The 16,266-nt window shown below is 36.7% G+C and overlaps 1 protein-coding gene across 6 annotated transcripts in view; it reads left to right on the top strand.

Moving 5' to 3' along the window:
- LOC128011120 (arginine-glutamic acid dipeptide repeats protein-like) overlaps window positions 1–16,266 on the top strand; it is a 151,768-nt gene that overhangs the window by 113,152 nt on the left and 22,350 nt on the right. For 4 of the 6 annotated variants that reach the window (XM_052593229.1, XM_052593230.1, XM_052593231.1 and 1 more), the window contains 5 exons: window positions 821–925; window positions 6,218–6,266; window positions 8,740–8,864; window positions 8,950–9,049; window positions 12,803–12,901. In XM_052593229.1, coding sequence (XP_052449189.1) covers window positions 821–925; window positions 6,218–6,266; window positions 8,740–8,864; window positions 8,950–9,049; window positions 12,803–12,901 — 478 coding nt within the window. Of the gene's footprint in view, window positions 1–820; window positions 926–2,625; window positions 2,863–6,217; window positions 6,267–8,739; window positions 8,865–8,949; window positions 9,050–12,802; window positions 12,902–16,266 lie in introns of those variants that run through there. The other 2 variants (XM_052593232.1, XM_052593234.1) reach the window with 2 other exon arrangements.

Consider the following 16,266-nt stretch of genomic DNA (forward strand, 5'->3'; position numbering starts at 1 on the left):
TCTGCATGCAAAGCATTACTGAAAGCAATTACGTTCTTTTGCGATGAGGCTGAGGAAAAAGAGTACAGGCTTGCTTATTGTCAAGAAACCAGACCTTCTCAGTCTGTCTTTACCCATGTGATATATCCCCCCTCTCTCTCTCTTTCTCTTCCTCCCTCTCTCTTAACTGAAACCATCTGGAGGCAGCACACTAAGCCACAGCTCTGAACCACTGATTTCAGGGCAAATTAGCTGCAACTTCTGCTACACAGAGAGCCCTTTGATTTGACTTATTACAGGGCTTTAGATAAACTCAACGAATTCCGCTAGCATGTCGCAATGCTCGCTCCAAACCTCACATTCCTTTCATCTTATGAGCAAGGTATTGAACCGGTGCAAACACACTGATGCCTGTTATTTTGATAGCACCTGACGTTGGAAATGTGTAGAAAGGGGGGCTTGTAACAATATCACGATTCGTAGAGGTTTTTCGCTCTGCATTGTTTGAATTGTCACCTTTTGTTTGTCTGACAGAATGAAGGGGAAAGGGCATTAACAATACAACTCTACAGGAATGCTGTGATCCTGTAACCCCGAGATTACTCACACTTAGAAATCTATATCAGTATCCCATGATTAAAATGATTTACACAAATACACAAAGGCCAAATAAATGCATACATGATTGGAACGGCATTCAATGTGTACATACAATAAAACATGAATATAAATGAGTAAATAATAATGGCAAATATTCATTTTTGGGTGAACTCTTCCTTTAGAAGTAAATCTGGGAATGTATTTGCACCGTGACTGATTTGTTTTCTCTGTTTCTTTGCAGGGGGAAATGTAACATTTCACACTTTTCTGACATATTTGCTGCCAGGGAGTTCAAAGCACGAATCGACTCTTTCTTCTACATCTTAGGATATAACCCAGAAACCAGGTAAGCCTTTACTGACTTCAATAATCAGCCCTCCTCAGGCATGTTCTGTCTTCAGATCCTCTGTTGCAATATTTTACAAATAGCGATTTTATGATTCATATCAGGTTTCTGGATTTGCTTTATTCACTTTAAATTGTCCAGCAGTGCATGGAGGCAGTCTGAGAAAAGATTAAAGTATGAAGAATACAGTCTTCTGTTTTGTAGCCTGTCTTTGACGATGGAGGTCTGCATTTGGAGTTTTATTATTCCAGCATTTCGCTGAATTTTATCACACCTTGATTTTGCATTATTTATTACACGAACAAATACATTCCTGTACAAAAGTTTGGGGTTAATGTTTTTAAAACTAGTCTCTTATGCTCGCATGATATTAATATTTTTATGCAAGCTTTCTCAAGAGTTTTGAAAAAGAAAGTTCAAAAGAGCTGCATTTATTACATATTAAATTTTGTATTTGTATTATTGTTACTGTAAGCATTCATTTCTAAAAAAAAAAAAAAAACGCATTGACCCCAAACATTTGAATGGTAGTATTGAATATTTGACCATACTATTATATATTACATACTTTCATATTTGACCATAAAATGTAATGCTTCTTGAAATCTGATTGTAAGCTTGCTTGCTATAGGAAGAAATGTGCTGTTACATTTTTTATGTATATATGTCTCTTCAAGTTCTTTTCTCACAGTTACATGTTATAATAAATTAAAATAACAGTCCATGACAGAAAATTGATGATGTAGGACGTTTTAACTGCATGACCAAGCCTGACATACTAGTCACACTGCTGTAACATTAATAATTTAACATAAGACACCTCTCAAAGTTTATTACCTACTGTAGCGATCATCCAGGTTTTGCTCAAATATCCATTAAATATTTTACAGCCCTGTCTCTGTTGTGCACTTACATTACAGTACTAAGAACAAGGATTTGTTTCAAAATGCCTGTAATAACTACTCTTCTTGTAGTTAATAGGCTACGTTTTAAATAAAGCCAGGCTATTTAGACATACACAGATTTGAAACCGACGTAACTTATTTTTTCTGAGATGTATTAAACATACAAAGAAAGATATTTAAACATTCCGGATTTACTCTGATTTAGATTTAGGAAGAAAAAAAAGATCTAAATGAAAACCGGTAAATTTACAAATTAAGTAATTTACTCCTCTTCATTTAGGCTTCTACAATTTTTTGTTATATACCTAACAATGTGTCCCTCAGTTTTTTATATATATGGTGATTACAATTCTTTTATTTGCAAATTATGCATTTTTTAAATATATTTAAATGTACACTAACCAACCAAAATAACAAAAATAAAATCAGTTCCACGCTCATAATTTGACATCTCTATTACATGTCCAAGCATATTGGGAATGAATAGAGTTCACGCCCCCATTCCTTTGTGTATTACAATCATAGCCTGGATGCTTGTGTCAGGGGAAAAAAGCAGGATTACAGTAGGACCATTACCATAGTCATGTGATGCTCCAGTAATGGGGTGCATTAGGAGCCTGGGGAGAGGAGAGGGGACGTCTGAGGGGTGAAAAGATGCTGCGGCTGATAAACAGAGGAGGAATGCTGTCGAGTCGCTGGACGGGAGCCCCCTTCACGGGTCCCCCACTCAATCACAGACACCTCTCGACTCCCTCCTCCTGCTTGTTTGGTATGCTGCAGCTGTGTGTGTGAGCAGGAGAGATGGGCTGTGATTTCTCTGCGTGCGCGCGCGCGTGTGTGTGTATGAGGTCGCGGCACATGCTCAGTGCTGTCTGTCGGTCACGGCACAAGCTCAGTGTAAAAGCTGACTGAATGCGTGAGCCTCCATTTTGAGTACCTACACAAATAGGTGCGAGGGGACACTATTCCTCACTCTGTCAAATAAAACCGTAGCTCTGGCTCCGACATGGACGACCTGTTCAGTCCGCGCAGGTACGTTAGCATGCTCGTCTCCACCTGTTAATCGTTCGGCGCGCGTCACACTGTGCGTTCCACTCGCGCGCCTCTTGCAATATTATATAAGTTACGTGTTTGTCTTGAAGAAGCAGCTGTTTAAATCGCGTTGACAGCGCTGTCCGGTTGTTTATATGTTGCTGTCATTAGCATTAGCCTTCTGTGCTAACGTCAACGCAGGGTGCTTCATATAAGTGTTTGTGTTTGCACGCATGCCGGCGCGAATTGTCTGGAATAAGCGACTTGACAGAATTAATATAATAAAGAGACGGTCGTATTATGACTTAGCAGTACGCTATATTGTGTTTACAGTAAGAGTGACGTGGCTTTGGGTGCTTTTGCTCACTTTAAGATGTATAATGAAAGCATCTGCTGCTTGAAGGGTTTAGTAGGTGAGTAAATAAAGTTGTGATACTCGCTGTATTTATTTCAGTGAGTTATATGCGTTTCGGAGTCAAGCGGTGATTGGAGGATATTGATGGAGGGGGCGTGGTCGGGCTTGATTGCCGTGCGCGTGGTCAATTCAAAATATGCAGGATGTTGTGCATGTGTTGGCAGCCTTCACGGGCTAGGTACTGTTGCAATTAAATGACCTGTAGTTTGTTAATTGTATTTAAGTTTTTTCTTTTTAATTTCTATAAAATTGTGTATTTCGTTAAATATGTGTAAACTGTTTGTTTTATCTGTGATGAATCTGCAGTTTGAAAAAAAAGAACCATTTTCTGTAATGAAAATCACAAAAAGTAAACATTTAAAATGTTATTATTGATGGTGTGAGTTTTGTAAGCATGGAGACACACACAGATACCATTATATGTGATCTTAGAGTTTTGAAAGCATATGCCCCATGAATATCATGCTGGTATTTTTCATTTGCCTGTCCAGTGCAATTTTCTGACCTTTTGTTTCAAAGGATGTCAAGCCAGGAAACGTCCCAGCATAAGTGTTCACACATGTTGAGTCACTCGTATTAAGATTAATGTTTGAGTTTGTCGCTTCAGATGAGCTTTTCACTTCATCTCATCTGGCTATAGAGTTTTTAGTTCTTCAACAAAATGCCCACTGAATGAATTTATTTTTTTCACTCCAAAATCGTTTGTTACATAGTTTATTAGTTCATAGTCAATGTCAGGCTTGTCTGGGAGTCTTAGTTACACCAGTGAAATGAGTAAAAAATTATTATTCTGTATTGTTAGGTTTATTAATGAAAGTTAATATTTGCCTGTGCTAATAATATCAACCTAATAAGAAATTACATGGATTGTGTGTCTGTGTAAAGAATTAAAAGTAGAATGTTCAGTTTTATCAATGTATTCAATTACATAAATTTGAAGTATTCAAAGTGTTCCTGTGTCCCAAACAATAGAGCATAAAATGAAAGCATCTGCTAAATGCATAAACGTTAATATAAATGTAAAATAAATCCTATTATTTTTAATGTACAGTAAGAAACTTGTTGCGTATTTAATTCTTGATTCATTTTAAAGCATTATTGTTAATACATTATTTACATGTAGAAGTATATTAGGTTTACAGTAGGTTGCACCTCTCAATATGCCATTTTTGTAACTTCTATTCTTGTAACACACTTTAATGATTCTAGCGAAAACAATAGGATTTAGTTTTTCTCCAGATTGCTCTGTATGCGATCTTACTGTGGCAGCCTTCAGATCCTTCTCTAGGGCTCTTGTGTGCTTTGCTGCCTAATTCACATCCTCCAAAAATGCAGAGGCTGCAGAATGTTTAGGAACCCAGCCGAGTGATTTTGTTTAATTTTTTTCCCCCTCCGCTATCGCCGTCATCTCGCAGCAGATTCAGTTTCAGACAAGAGTGCCATAATGCTTGCCTGGCGACTTATTTCATGTGGATTTGTCTTTTGTTCTAGGAGTCACGAGCCTCAGAATCAGACTCTTAAAACTTTAAACAGCTCAATGCTGAAAAGCTTTTAATGCAGTCCCGTCTGCTGCTTCTTCATCTGTCTGCCATATTTGTTTCAGTGTGGAATTTCCCCCATTGACAGAGCTCGTGTTTTTAGTGGACCGTGCTTGAGGGAGAGAGAGAGAGGGTTGTTTATGAAATGTACCCAGATGAAGGAGGATATGATTTGAAGCCCTAACCTCTCCTCACTTTGCAGCCAGGTTCGGGCAGCCAGCCCGGCGGTGGAGGGAGAGCTACTCTGGACGCAAATCATAGTGACAGTTTCTGGGCCCCGCTCTGTGCCTGGCTATATGAATATCAGTGCTGTTGCTGTGGCAACGGAGCGGGGAAGGCTTTTCAAAAGGAACATCTTGTCATTTTCTTTAATCCACTGCAGCTGGAGATCGGAGCACTATTATTAAATTGTAGCTGCCATGGTTACTGCCACGGGTTTGGAACCGCAGCCATTTCAGGGCTCCTCTCCCCCTGCTTATCATCTGGACTTTTGGGGGCTTTTGTAGCGCACCTCCACAAAAACAAAAAGACTGTGACTGCGCTGTTCGCCACCTTTTGTGCCTTTGTTCGGTCTATAGGTTTAAATCAACACCATTTCCTCTATTGTGCATTAATGTGAATCATGCATTCATGTGATTTGTTGTATTGTATTGTATTGCTAAAGCCATATAATACCCCAAAAGCACCGTCAGGGCGTTGAAAATGTTTTAGAGAGCTAAAAATCTGTAAATAAAGCTGCTAAAAGGTTGTTATAGCCTGAAGGTTAACAAACTGGGCTTTTAATGCTAATGCAATATGATTCTCAAGTAACTAAAGATGTCAATCTTTAAAATACCGAAACTGCCGCATTCAACGGACAAGAATTCATGAAAATGAAATGCATTATTTTACCATTTGTCAAGGCTGCATGGTAAATTAAACCCATTTAAAAATCATTATAAAGCATAACGCTGTTGTGAATTCGCAAAGGCGAATTTCAATATGCTAACAGTTCATCGCAATTTCAAAATAAAAGCTTTATGTCTACATATTCACGAAATGACAATGCTGCCTTAAAGAAAATACCAAATATTAACGATTAAGTGTGCATTTTAATTAAATGTTTAGTCAATATTAAAAAAGGATTAGATTGCCCAGTAATGTGTAAAGCAATCATCAGGACATTGCAGTCATTTGTTATAATACGTAATGTACATCAGCTCTGTTGTTTATTATACATTATACATTATGCATTTTAAGTTTTAAGTTTTGTTCAATAAAACTGTGATTATATGCTTTTGATACTCTATTTATTATTATTATTTCCTCATTGCTATTAAATATGTATTTTAAGTCATTTTAAAGTTGTGACATTTCGTAACAAATGTATTTTCTGTTTTTTTCTCTCTCTTTTTTTCCTCAGACGATTAAACAGTACACAAGGGGAGATTCGAGTCGGTCCCAGTCACCAGGTATGTCTCTTTACAAATGCTTAGCATGTTATCTGAGACCTTGTCTTCCCTGGCATTGCTTATTAAAAGCTTGTGGTGTGGATTGAAGGGTGATATCTGAAGCTCATGTTAAGCAGTGGCTTGATTGACAAGCGCAAGGACTGCTTAGATATTACCACTGGTCCTCTGTCACCTGCATGCTTAACTCAAACATGTCCTCATCGTGCATTCAAGAAGATGGTTGATGGATTTTTCATGCAGTGCAGCGTCCATATGGAATAGTGTGTTTGGAAATTGGCTGCTCGGAAGGTGTGGGATTTATTAGATGCATTCAGCTGTGTTTTATGAGAATTAGGAACGGTCACAGTGGTCTGAAATTGAAAAGCCAAAAGGAAGATCGCTAAAGAAGATGGCACACGATGAAAAAGACCCAGCACCACTAGCAATTAACATCAGATGTCTTATAGTGTATATCATCCCAGAGATCCAGTCGAGTTATCATACGGAGTGAAATCAGCGGTAGGACCTCTGCCCAGGGTTACTTCAAATGACTTTAGATGAAGTTTGCGGTAATAAAGCTCTGCAGGGCCGGCCATTACAGGCCAGCGCACCGTGGATATTGATCCAGCGCCGAACGGATCTGTAAGACATTAGAACTGAATGTTAGTTATATGTTAGGAAATGACTTGAGCTTTACTCTTAGGATTTATTTGAGCACATTATTATTATTTTTTTTATTTTACTCTGGAAACATTTTATTGAAGTTTGGTCTAGGGTTTCGGAACACAGTGTACAAGAAACATGGCTGAAAGCATACTAATGCTATTCTAAGCTGTTCATTGTGTCTATTAGGATTACTTATGTAATGTGTATGTGTGAAAAAATACACACATATATATATATATATATATATATATATATATATATATATATATATATATATATATATATATATATATATGTTTGGGGTCTGTAAGATAAATGTAATAAATTAATACTTTTCTTCAGTAAGGACACATTAAATTGATCAAAAGTGATCGTAAAGACACTGTTACAAATCGTTTTGATTTCATCAAAGAATAAAAATAAAAAAAACACATGGTGTCCAGAAAAATATTAAACCAAACAACGGTCTTAAACATTGATTTTTTTTTTTTTGTACAATCAGCATATTACAATGATATCTGAACGATCATGTTTCACTTAGAGACTGCAGTATTGGCTGTGAAAGCTTCAGTTTTGCCAGCACTGGAATCAAAACTTATTTTAAAATAAGTAGGGCCGGGACTTTAACGCGTTAATTGAGATTAATTAATTACACAAAAAATAACGCGTTAACTAAGATTAATTAATTACAGAAAAAAAAAATCCCGCATTTTTAATAACTTATTTTTGCACCGCGGAACGTTTCTCACTGGATTTGTTTCGGCGGACCGATTATACTGAAGTACCAACTAGCGTTCGCTTCGCATATCACTACTGTCTATGATATCACTGCAGCACATCGAGCCTCAAGTATCACCTCAACGCAAAACATATAGCAGCTAGCGTGGACTTTACACTTTATGTTGAACTATATATTATTTTGTTGGTGCAACAGTTTATGTTGAACTCTTTATTGTTTTGGCCAAGGTTATTGAGAGTTGGACTTAGTATGTTATGGCCTCTGAAGCAACAGAGAGATGTTTTCTAATAGTCAGTGTTTCCAATGTTCTGAATGTAATTGACAGTATTGTGTTTTACTTAAAAAACTCTTTACAGAAGGTTCCAGCACCTATAAGCTTCCTGAATTTCTGAAATGTACTATTTCTAAATTGTTTCTAAATATGCTATTGCTACACTTCATGGCAAAAATTGCACTGGTCTGCTAGACTTGGTTGAACAAAAATAAACAATATTTTGTTGCTTAAGCGTATGTATTCAGTCATTATTCAATGGTATACTATAAATCCATGTGAAAAAAAAATTACTTCTCACTGTTCTCAGGTCAAATATTTATATGCGATTAAAATGCGATTAATTTCGATTAATTAATTACAAAGCCTCTAATTAATTAGATTAATTTTTTTAATCGAGTCCCGGCCCTAAAAATAAGTAAAAAAAATCTTACTGACCCCAAACAAAAGAGTTTTGTGTGTTTATTAGTTATGCTTTTTCATATTTGGGTATTAAGCTTCTCATGATCTCCTGGTAACAAACTAAAAACACCTGGCATATGGCAGTGGCCTGGTAACTGCCTACATTGCTTTACATCAGCATTACCTAGAAAGGTTTAAATATAATATTTCTACAAACAAAGGGAAGCTGAATAATGTTTAGTTGCCTCCTTGATTAAAGAGATGTCTTTTAATCATCCGTGATTGTTCACACCCCTCTGTCGGATCAGTGCATGTGGAGATTAAATGAATTTGAAAATTGATATTTAGCACTCATCGCTAGTGCTATTTGTGTTGTGACCGCAGCTGTCTGTCCCCTCTGCTCTTTGCCAAATTAGGCCAAGCTGCCAGAGCTCCAGCCCTTCCCCTCTCCTGGAGGTCAGACCGTAACCGAGAATGAGGAGCTGGTCTGGATGCCTGGGGTCAATGACTGTGACCTGCTCATGTACCTGCGGGCAGCAAGGTAAGCCCCGCGTCAGTCATGTTGTACAATGTCATTGTCAGCTTCAGCTTCAACTTCATCAATGTTAATTCTCTGTGGTTGGCAGGAGCATGGCAGCGTTTGCTGGGATGTGTGACGGGGGGTCAACAGAGGACGGCTGCCTCGCAGCCTCAAGAGACGACACTACACTAAATGCATTAAACACTGTAAGTTGACAGAATAACTGACCTTTAAATTTACACATGCTGTTTTTACTAATACTAAAATTAGATTTGCCGAACATAAAACTGAGAATGGAAAATTATTTTATTATAATATTATGATTACATTTAGTCATTTACATTTAGTCATTTAGCAGACGCTTTTTTCCAAAGCGACTTACAAATGAGGACAATGGAAGCAATCAAAAACAACAAAAGAGCAGTGATATACCATAAGTGCTTTAAGTGCTATAACAAGTCTCAGTTAGCTTAAACGCAGTACATGTAGCAAGGGCTTTTAAATAATATAATAAATAAAAAGAAAACAGCTAGTGTTAGAGGTCTTTTTTTCTTTTTTTTTCTTTTGTTAATTGTATAATAAATGAAAACAGAGAGAATACAAAAAGATTAGAAAGCTAGTTAGATTTATATTTAATTTTTTAAGAAAAGAATTAGAATAGTGAGTTTTTATCGTAATGTCTTATTTTCTGTATTCTTATTAGTATATTTTTATTAGTTGTTAGGGCTGTGGTTTTGCTTCCCATTTAAATCTTCCGGTAAAACAGTGTTGACCTATTTAGTTGGGTTTTCATTATTATCTGGGCACTTTCTAAGAACCAAACATAAGATGCATATAATCAGCAGTGTAGATTCATCAGAATGCCGATTTGTCAGACTCATTAGTATCAAATGACTTGTTATTCTCCTCGCAAATTTTTTTTTGCTTTTTCAGACAGTGATCTGATCTACCACTTTAAAAATGGTGATTCAGTCCGAGTGCATTTTTGTTATGCTATTACCAGTATTTATTGTCATTTTACTGTAGAGCTATTTAGTAGAAACACAAAGAGGAATTAGGCCAGTCACATTACTCACGGTTGAGAAAACCATAAAATGTCATAATGTCTCAACCATAAAGAGGTCCAGGCAGTGGAGTGGTTTAACGGAGAAGACCACAGGTTTCAGGAAGAGCTATTTTCTATATAACTAATCATTCAGGCTCAGGGGGAAATAGTTTAAACAGAACCCTGCAGCTAAAAGAGATTATTACATAGGTTTTGTGGCTCGATTTACTTCCCATTTTTATTAATTGTGTGGTCTATGGTTGTGACGTGTTATCATGACTTTTAAAGTAATGTAAATGGCACATATAAATCTGTCTGTATATGCTGCGTGTAAGTTTCCTGTACTTGCTCAGTACAGCAGCTTAAACCCAATTTGTCTTGGCCAATTAAGCACCCAGCACCAAAGAGACACAGTGAAGTAAGATGTCCCTAGCAGGATTCATGCCTAATTGTCAAAAGATGGGGAAAAATAAATCCCTCAGCGTTTTCACTCACATTTGTTCACCTCCTCAGTGGTGCACCACGGGCTGCCGCTCTCTGAACACAGTCTCGCCTCGGGAAAGACACAGGCACCAGGGGCCATCAAAACACGCTAGTAAATTGGCGTTGAAGAGCTCCTCAGTGATGTCTGCGATTGTTAGATGTCTGAACAAGAGGGGTGTAATTCATGGCTTCATTAATGCGCAGTGGCTCCTGACAGCTGAGCTGTTCACAAAACCGAATTTATCAGCCCCCACTGGTCAAGGTACCCGGTCAAGTACAGAACGTACAGCCTGATATGCTAATGCCGCCCATGTCGGACAACCTGTGAGCCATTATCAAACCAGTTCCTCTCCTTGTCTTTGCTAGCCTTTAAAAAAAAGCATTCGACAAATGAACCTGAAATGCAATAAACATGACATTTCCATTTGGACAGAAGTGGATAAGCTGAGAATTAATGTGAGCTGAGGTTCGCGGTTTCCTGACCTTTTTCCACTCATCTGCAATTCCAATGTGCTTTCTGCGTGAAACGCCTCGTGCCTCAGTCTGGTACCTGCTTGCCTTTGACAAGCTGCTTTGTTGTAGCCTTATTAGTAATGATGCCAACGTCTCCGGTGGAGGTGCGGGAAAAAGGATTTTTCCCTTCAACCAGATATTGTTCTGTGCGCGACCATTTTTGTAAACAGACCTGATGTGGGAAGCTTTAAGTCTTTAAATAGTGACTGACATCAGTTTGCGACAAAACGCTCCATTGTTAACGGCTAGTATAATAAGGAGCTTGTCTGGATGCTTGAGTCATATTGCAGTGTTTTTCGGCATCACCCTTGAGGCTTGCGTGCCTGCTTTTTTTGGCAGTATATTTTAGATTGAGTTCACACTCATCTGCCTGCTCAATACTTAATGGCTTTCAGATTTCCAGTCCAGCTGTCCAAACTCACCCTATCTGACACGTTTATAGGGAGCCAATCACTGTTACCGTGTTCAGGCTGTCTTTACACTGGGAAAATTAGTCGATAGCAGTTTGATATGATGGTATCCTCACATTGTAACAATCAAAAGCAGCAACTAGTTAAAAGTAGCCACATCTATTAACTGAACTGTTTTGCATTAGTTGTTTTCAATGTAGTTTCATACTTCCAGCATCGATTACCCAGTATTTGTGTCTTTTTAAAATGTAGCATTCCTGTTTTTCATGGCCCAGTTTTAATAATAGTTAATTGCATGCTGCTGTTTGGAATAAAATTAGGATTATAATTTTTTTAGTACTGATATTTAGTATGTTGTCTAGTTTCCTTGTATTCAGTTTTTTTTTTTCTCAAGTTACTGTTAAATTAGGGTATTTTATAGTTTTATTAGATTTTAGTATCTTTGATTTTTGTATATTTTTTAGTTGCATTTCATGTTTTTTACTTTAGAGTTAAATGTTTTCTCTATTTTTATTTAGTGTGTCTGACTCATGTTTGGGTTAACTTGGGATGGTTTCTGGTTTTATTAGGGCCCGAGCACCAATGGTGTGCTCAAAAACTCACAAAACTTTGCACATGGCAAAAATGTACGTCTGATACATATCTGAGTGCAACTCAAGCTACATTTCATATACATGTATCAAAATCTGAAACCCAACAAAAGTATTTTAGTGTGAAGTTAGGGTTAAATTATTGTTAATTTGCTGTATTTAGTGTTTTCAAACACAGTTACAATTAGGTGTTCTGTAGTTGTATAAAATTTTTGCTTGTATTTTTATTTATAATTTTTTTTTAACTAAAGTTTGGGGTAACTTAGGCAAGGCAAGCACATTTTATACATATTGGTAATTCAAAGTGCTTTACATAAAATACAAAAATAAAAATTCACAATAATACCAAGGATTTACATTTTTAAAATTTATTTAAAATGAGTTAAAAATGAAACATGAGGATACATAAAATTCAGTTCATTCAGACATAGCTCAAAATTAGTTTTTATTTTTATTAGTTATGTATTTTCAACTCAAGGTTAAATGAAGTTTATACATTTTTTGGTGGTTTGTTACTCTTTTGTATTTTTGCCTTTTAGTAAGTTAGGGTTAAATTGGTCTATTTACTAGTATTTATTTTTGTCACATTATGGTTAAATTAGGGTGTGTTCTGGGTTTATTTGTTTTGTTTCTTGTGGTTTTAACTCCAATTTTATTAACATTTGCTAATAAAACATTTTAGTAAATATTATTGCAAGTTTTTATACTCTTGCCCTAACTTTTTTCACATGATTTATTCAAATAATTATATTGTTGAATAGTTACATATTTAAACAGTCAGTGGTAGTATAGCTGACTACATTTTCAAATAAAAAAGTAATTTTACAAGTAAATCATATATTAACAAACTACAGTAAATGTACATTTTCAAAACAACTATCATTAATGTGAATTTGTGCTCTGTCGTCTTTCATACAGCTCCACGAGAGCAGCTATGATGCAGGAAAAGCCCTGCAGCGGCTGGTGAAGAAACCAGTACCCAAGCTGATTGAAAAGTGCTGGTCAGAGGATGAAGTGGTGAGTGAACAAGATAACTTTCTTCATTATGTGGCGAGAGAAGGCCGGATTTCTCTGCATTACTGGCTTTGTGTCGTCCGCTTGAAAGCGCTCAGGATTCCAACTCCTCCAGCAGAACAGGGCAGCTGCATCCTGTTTATGGCCTGTGGAATAAATCTTCCCAGTGAGGGAGAAGCAAAGGAGGGGGAAAGAAAGTCTTGGTCAGCTTGTGTTAGACACTTCAATTCTATCCAAGTACCTGAAAGCTTTTTGTGCTTCAGTCGTTAAAATCAGGAAAACAAATATAGAAAGAGATCAGCGGTGTCTATAACAACCTGAAATGCGATAATGCATTTACCTTTTAACCACAGAATCGTAGAAAAGCCCAGGACAAACCATTTATTTATATATGAAAGACCTTATATTCACGGTTCGCACCCAGTGCTGAAATCTCTCCATCGTGACCAAGTGACCTTAATTTCTAAATATAAATATTCAAGAAGTGTCCTAAATGTTTACTACCTCGTATCCATCCCAAGAGGCTTTAATATGCTACCATTTTTAACCAGTAAAATCAATCCCCATCTTTGTGAATTTATATATATATATGTGTGTATATATGTACATTTGCACATAATCCCTAAAAGCTACAAGACAGCATTTTTAAATGGGGCTTGTGTTAATGGTGCCAGCAAGCCCATTATAAAAGATCAATTAGCCTGTGGATATTGATTTGCATCGGCATGTTTAATCGAGTGTGGGCTTGTTATTTTAATGTACACGGGAGAAACTTGTGTGAAGCGATCTGTATAACTGTCTGTCTGAGATGAATAATAGAGATGCTGAATAAATACTGCATGAGCGCAGGCCTCGATTACACCACCGTTGGTATTTTTCTGGGGTTTTGTGCACGCACCCCGCAGGAGGCTGTTTGGGGCAGGCAAGCCGCCCCCTCCTCCCCATCTGTAACCCAGCCAGGCCACCGCTGCACTGTCAAGGACACCGCTCCCCCGATCTGATTTCAAGTTGTGCTTTTGCAGCCCTGCAGCCTTGAGGGACAGGTGTAAATGTACCCCTGACCTTGGACGCTCTCTCCAGGCCCGCTGCTCCTCATTTATTTATCATCCCTCGCTTTCCCTCTCTCTTTCCGCCTGCAGGTCCACAGGCTCATTATTCCTGCTCTTTTTCCATCGCTCCTTTTTGAAATGTGAATAAAAGTGACAGTGACTGTCTCAGAAATGACAGAATCATCCCTTCTTCAGGGTCACTTGTCACCCGTCTCCCTCAGCTGCTCGACACTGCCCCTCGGAGCCTCTCTTCCCTTCGACTAGCCTGCAGTGCCTTCAGCAGCAGGAAGAAAGAGCGGGCCTTTTTATTTCTTTTCCTGTGCCACAGTTTATCTGGAGAATTCTTTTAGATCCCGCACTAATGCTCTAAAATGGCATGTCATATGGAACACCCTTTAATCTTGTAAGCCATTTTAGTAATGCAGTGTAAGAAATATTAGTCCGCTTTGAGGGTTTTTATATATATATATATATATATATATATATATATATATATATATATATATATTTCCCTTCGGGTTAGGCTTAACTACTCAAATACACCGAGTAACAGCAGTGGTCGATCATGAAAACACTAATTTCATGAAAACACATTTTTCAATTGAACACAGATCTAAATGCAATAAAAACTGTATGCAGACATACCAAGAGCCTCATTATTTGTGTATTCCAATAGGAAAGCTATTTCAAATTATATTATTTTACAATATTTCTGTTTTTACTGTGCAAAAGAGGCTTTCAAAAAAACGTATAAAAATATATAAAAAATAGTGCTGTTGAACAATTAATCGCATCCAAAATAAGTTTTTGTTGCGTAATATGTGCTTGTTCTGTGTATATTTATTATGTGTGTATATATAAATATAGACACATACAGTATATTTTGAAAATATTTACATTTCTATATTTCTATAATTTATATTGTAAATAAATATATTTAATATATAAACAGCATGTTTTTCTGAAATATATACATGTATGTGTATTTATATCTACATATTAAATATACACAGCACACACACATACTTTTATTTTGGATGCGATTAATCACAATTAATTATTTGACAGCTAAACTTTTGGAAGGTATTGTAGTAAATTACCCAACAAATAGTGGGTAGATCTAAAAATTGCAATCTGCTAATTTATTTATCCTCATGTCATTTAAAAAAATCAATAGAAAGTCATATTTAGAAGAACATGCAGGTGAGTGAATTATTTTAATTTTGGGGTGAACTATCCTTTTAAGAAAGGCTTTGCTCAAATGTGCCTGTGTTGGCCAAAAATTCAGCTCATTTGGGTTTTGAAACGGAGCACAGAGTGTTGTTTCAGGGTGTCTGATATATGACCACAGTGAGGGCTGCGATCTGCTCCTCTGCCCTGCTGCATATTATCTTGGGCTTGTCACGGGTTGTTGAATGACAGCGTGAGGCTCCAGATTGTTGAAGTCCTGTGCGTGGCAGTGGGGAACCTGGCAAGGCTGCAGCCCCCCAGTGGCGAACGATGAAGCCTGCACATTTTTTCCAATCAAACACCTCCCTCCTTGATATTAATGTAACATACTGGGAAGAATGTTTCAAAACCTTCCTCGGTACACCAGACTTTGACATTTTCCTTTGGACCATGAAACTGACCACCCTCTTAAAAGGTTACATGGTTGTTTAGCTCCGAGGTTTTCAACTGGTTTGCAAGTGGAGACCCAACACAGTGCAGAAAGTATTATACAAAAATGTTGTTAATCTAGATTTGAAATATACTAATTTTAATTTAATGTTGAATAAAATAGTATAGATATATTAAATGGTATAATAAATTACATTGTCTTTTTTAGTAATGGTGAGAAATTATTATAATAAAGTACTATCTGTATAACTATGAATGTGCACCGATTGATATACAGTAACCTCTAAATTCAAACACACATATATATACTAAAAAAGACACTAGTTTATTATACCATTTAATATATCTAGACTGTTTTATTCAACCTTAAATTAACATTAGTATATTTCAAATATAGATTAACAACATTTTATATGCTGTGAAATGATTAAGGGCACGTTTACATATATATATTATGTTTACATAATATGTGTACTGTGTATTTATATATATATATATATATATATATATATATATATATATATTCTGTCTCACTCTACTATTTTAGTTATGTGTGAAGTGGAATCAGTTGTGCTCAGATTTAAATGAGCGTTGCACAGACAGGAAGGGTGTGTTGGAGTATTTCCTGTCACCTTTGGTTTTACCCAGTGCACACGAAAAGCTGCGGTTTAGCTGAATCTATGCATATTTATAGACTCA

This window comes from Carassius gibelio, chromosome B23 (assembly GCF_023724105.1).
Source record: "Carassius gibelio isolate Cgi1373 ecotype wild population from Czech Republic chromosome B23, carGib1.2-hapl.c, whole genome shotgun sequence".
In the NCBI taxonomy this organism is placed as follows: Eukaryota; Metazoa; Chordata; class Actinopteri; order Cypriniformes; family Cyprinidae; genus Carassius; species Carassius gibelio.